Source organism: Triticum urartu, chromosome 5A (genome assembly GCF_056163025.1).
Source record: "Triticum urartu cultivar PI428250 chromosome 5A, HENAU_Tu73, whole genome shotgun sequence".
NCBI classification, from domain to species: Eukaryota; Viridiplantae; Streptophyta; class Magnoliopsida; order Poales; family Poaceae; genus Triticum; species Triticum urartu.
The window spans coordinates 144,967,259-144,972,017 of NC_141877.1; the positions used below are offsets into that span (position 1 = coordinate 144,967,259).

The window sequence follows — 4,759 nt, forward strand, 5'->3', positions numbered from 1 at the left end:
ATCAACTAAAAATGCAATAAAATATGATATGCCAATGATGATCTAGTGTATAACATTCAAATTGAAAATTTGGGATGTTGCAGAGATTGAGTGACAAGGTGTGTGCGCAATAGAAGATACCCTGAGAGATATCGAGATAGACTTATGGATGGAAGGAGACAATACGTGTGTTCCTGATGGCTAGTGAGAGATAATCATACTTAGGGGGGAGGGAGTGTGTGCGCCTATGATGGAGTGAGGGATTATGGTACTTAGGGGGTGCGTGTCACATAGAGAGAGAACAAGGGCTGAGAGTGTTGGATGGGTCTATATGTAGCGCGAACGAGACATGTGTATGTGTGAACCAGGGAGATATAAAGTTTGAGAGAGATAGAGAAGCCCCAACAAGGCTGAGTGGTGCGTCAGATAGCTGAGAGGGGGAAAGAGATATTCCATCCGCTCGATAATGCAGTGCATGTAAATTTTTTTAGAAGTCGAACTTTGGAAACATTGATCAGGTTTGCGCAAATGTTATTTATATCTACAATACCAAAGATACATCATATGAAACTACATCTCACGATGAATCTAATGGTATATGTTTGCCGTTTTATATGTAAATATTTTTCTCCATGTACATGGTTAAACTTTGTGATGTTTGACTTTTCAATAAATCTATATGCTATGGACCGAAGAGAGTGCCTAAGTCAAGAGAGATCAAGTGCATGTGAAGGAGAATGAGTGAGTGTGCAAAAAGAGTATGTGTGTGAAAGAGAAAGGGACAACAAACAATAAATTAGAGAAACTGTGTGTCTTTTCATTTCTTATGCAAACATATCACGCATGCATCTCCGAGATAGAAAAGCGAGGTGAGGAGATACATGAAGATAGCTAGTGCGTGATTGTTTGCAACGAAGAGAGACACCCCTATAGCACATGTCCAATAGAGGTCTGACCAACAAGGAACAAAGGTCGAGAGGGACACATGAAGAACATGAACACATGGGGAGGGAGAGAGGGTATGTTTGCGATAGAGAGATCCCCTCGAGATCGTGAGGGGACTTATATGGGTGGGAGATCGAGGGAGGTGCGTGCGAGATAGAAAGATGCCTCGAGAGAAATCGAGATAAACCGTGCACATGTTTGTGATGGAGACTAAGATTAGCTAGTCATATACATATAGGGGGGACTGCGTGTGCCTACATTTGAGTGAGAGACCATTATACTTGTCTAGGCATGAGATTGTGTGTGTGTGCGTGTGAGATGGAGAGAGAACGAGGGAGAGAGATAAAGTTTTAGATGGGTCTATCGAGTGCGAGTGAGATATGCATGTTTATGTGTGACCCAGGTAGATAGAGAGTTTGAGAGAGTGAGGGAAGAGCTTCGAAATGACAGAATGGTGCGTAAGAGAATTACGGGAATGAGCCAAAAAATTTGTGTGCATACAATAAATGCACTCAAGATATTTAGCTTGAACTAGAAAATCATACATAGTATGCGAGAGAGACCTTGATACATCTCCAACGTATTAATAATTTTTGAGTGTTCCGTGCTATTATATTACTCCCTCGGTTCGGGTTTAGATGTCGCACGTGCTGTACATTATGCATTTTGCAAACATGTCGTGATACTTTCGAATCATTTGAAAAAACGCCCCCGTCTCCTTCCTCAGTTCTCCACCGTCGCTCGCGCGTCGCCGGCTCCGGCCACCATCCCCCGTCTTCCTCCCCCGTTCTCCTCAGCACCCAGAGAGAGTCTCCGCGCGTTGCAGGACCCAGCCGCCTGTGCAGGAGACGACCTGCGTCGTCGCGGAGGAGACACGCAGGACCTCCACGGAGGCGCTTTGCGCCGCCGCCCAGCTGCGCGCAGCCGCCATGGGTGTGCCCTCGCCTACCTGAGCAGCGGGATTGCTCCTAAAGTTCTTCCTCTTCGTCACCTCCTTCTGAATCGTGCCAAGAAGCAGTAAATCGACGACTAGGTCCTCGATTTGGTCCGCCTTGGCCGCCGTCGCCGCGGACAATTTTGGTCGCCGTCACGGCGCTGGGTCGTCTTCGTCGCCACTCTGGCCCAGGGTCTTCATCGCCATGTTGGCCCTGCTCAACCTCTCCTCCAAGCCCAAGGTCTTCCTCTCCGCGCTGGCCCTCCTCCGAAGGTCGCGCCCGCCCTCGCCTCTGTTGCTGTTGGTATTCCCCGCCCCCGCCTCTGTTGCTGCTGCTGCTGAATTAAAGAGAACTTGATTGTAAAGCTGAATACTGAATACTTGAAAGAGTAGAAGCAAAACTGGGTTGCTGAATACTGAATACTGAATTAAAGAGAACTTAATTGCTGCTGGTATTCCTCTCCCTGTTTGAATGTAAAGCAAAACTGGATTAAACAGAACTTGAATACTGAGTGTTGCTGGTAACACAGTTAGACAGAATACCCAATGAAGCTCAATACTGAATGCTGGAATAGTTGCTGCTGGTGGTATTCACATGCACTTCCAGAAATTATTCAGTATAGAACAGTTTTCTTCAGGCCCATTGCTTGTTCTGCACTAGACAATGATCCAATGTCCTCCTTGTACAATTTGGCATTATTCAGTACAGAACAGTTTTATTCAGTACAGAACAATTTTATTCAGTACAGAATTTGGGAGTAGATGCAGAGTATCTAGGAATTGTAAAAGAAACAAAGCTTTTACAGCTGCTCTTTGTTTACTCTCAAGTCTGAACAAAAGACAGCATGGTGTAGGCTCAAGCAAGCAGCCCATCACTACTTACTTGTTCTGCAATAACCAATGAAGCAATAACCATCAGTCTAGCAAATACTTCTTGTGGAGAGAACTATTTTCATGTGCCTCTTTGATTTAGCTGATTTAACTTGACCAGAATGTTCTTTCTTATTGGAACATGAACAGTTACCTGAGCAAGTGCTCCATCGCCGCAATGATGTTTGGGATTGATCTCAACATGAGTCCTCCACAAGATGATGCCTCAGAACCTGCAGATCAACAGGAAGAACACAATAGTCAATAACAATACAACAATGAGGAACCAGTCAATAATGAAGCAACAGGAACTACCTCCAAAACTTTTGCATTTTCATTTTCATTTTCATGATCTACTCCTATTATTTGCAATAGCTACATGACTTATCTTTTGCTCCTTATTTGACAGGGGAAGAAGCAAGTGGTGTAGAGGAACCAATTCATGAAGAAGCAAGTGGTTTAGAGGAAGCAATTCATGAGGAAGCAAGTGATGTACAGAAACCAATTCACGGGGAACTCACAAATAAGGAGAGATATGGTATTTATTTTGCACTCACGGTGATCAAGACCCAAAATGGACAAGTTCTGAAAAAAGACAAGGAGGTCATTGCTAGCCTACTCGATACAACCGTAAGAACTTTCGAGAGAATATGGGAAAGAGCTCTTAAACAGATTGAACAAGGGAAGAAAGTTGATGTCTCAAATCAAAAGCCAGGTAGAGTTGGCTGCAAGCGGAAAGATTTGGATCTGTCAAGGGTGGTGACAATCCCATTGAACAGAAGGAGAACATTGCGAGGTCTGTCAAAGGCATTGGGTGTAAGCTGCACGACCTTACACTCAAGGTTCGAGTGGGGTCATTTGAGGCATCAGAGTAATAAGTTGAGGCCCCACTTAAACCTATCCAACATTGTAAAGAGATTGAAATGGTGCTTGGCTATGTGTGAAGATTATTGGTCTACGACACGGGAATTAGACAACATAGCCTATATGGATGAAAAGTGGTTCAACATGACTGGGGAAGTGAACAACTACTATTTGCTTCCCGAAGAACCCGACCCGTTGCGCACCTTGCATCATAAGGATAGCATCGCCAAGGTGATGTTTCTCGCCACCATCGCTAAACCAAGATACAGCGAAGGTGGTGAGGTCACTTTTGATGGAAAGCTCGGCATTTGGGCTTTTGTCACAGAGTCTCCTGCTCAAAGAACCAGTGGAAATAGAGATAAAGGGACGCTCGAGCTCAAATCATTGAAAGTCACACCAGATGTAATGAGGTATTACATGTGTGAGAAACTTATTCCTGCGATCCAAGAGCGCTGGCCGGACGAAGATGAAGGACGGACAATCTATATCCAACAAGATAATGCCACACCACATATTCTTCCCGATGACCCGTTTTTCCGACAAGTCATAGAACAGACTGATTTGGATATTAAGTTGCTTCAACAGCCTCCAAACAGTCCTGACATGAACATTCTTGATCTCTGCATATTCAGGTCTCTCCAGTCCCACACCGATAGCAGAGCACCTCAAAGCATCAGGGAACTGATAGAAGGTGTGGAGGAGGAATATCGAAACTACCCGGTTGATAAGCTAGCTAGAAGCTTCGTGACACTGCAGCCATGCATCCGAGAGGTAATGAGAAACAAGGGAGCAATAAACTACTGGATCCTTCACATGAACAAGGAACGCCGGCAGGCAGAAGGACGGCTTCCTATAGCTCTATCTATCGATCGTGAGCTAGTTGAACAAACCATAGCCTTTATAGAAGAGGCAGAAGCAATCTTAGCAGCAGAAAAAGAGCAAAAGCAGCAGGAAAAGAGCAGCAAGAAAAGAGCCGGTGCAGCCTTGAAGAACCAGAAACACCCTTCGAATACCAGCAGCCTCCAAGCAGTAGGAAAAGAGAACCAGGAGCCTTCAAGCAGCAGAAACACCCTTCGAGTACCAGCAGTCACCAAGAAGCAGGAAAAGAGCAGCAACAGCCTTCAAGCAGCAGGAAAAGAGCACGAGCAGCCTCCGAGCAGCAGGAAA

The 4,759-nt window shown here is 45.1% G+C and overlaps 1 protein-coding gene across 1 annotated transcript; it reads right to left on the reverse strand.

Moving 5' to 3' along the window:
- Nucleotides 1-1,404: 1,404 nt before the first annotated feature.
- Nucleotides 1,405-3,973, reverse strand: LOC125508593 (uncharacterized; the record flags this gene model as incomplete). Its single annotated transcript, XM_087523529.1, has 3 exons — nt 1,405-2,196; nt 2,883-2,961; nt 3,796-3,973. Coding segments are annotated over 3 exons (561 nt in total), but the record flags the coding sequence as incomplete, so codon positions are not given.
- Between the last annotated feature and the right edge of the window lie 786 nt (nt 3,974-4,759).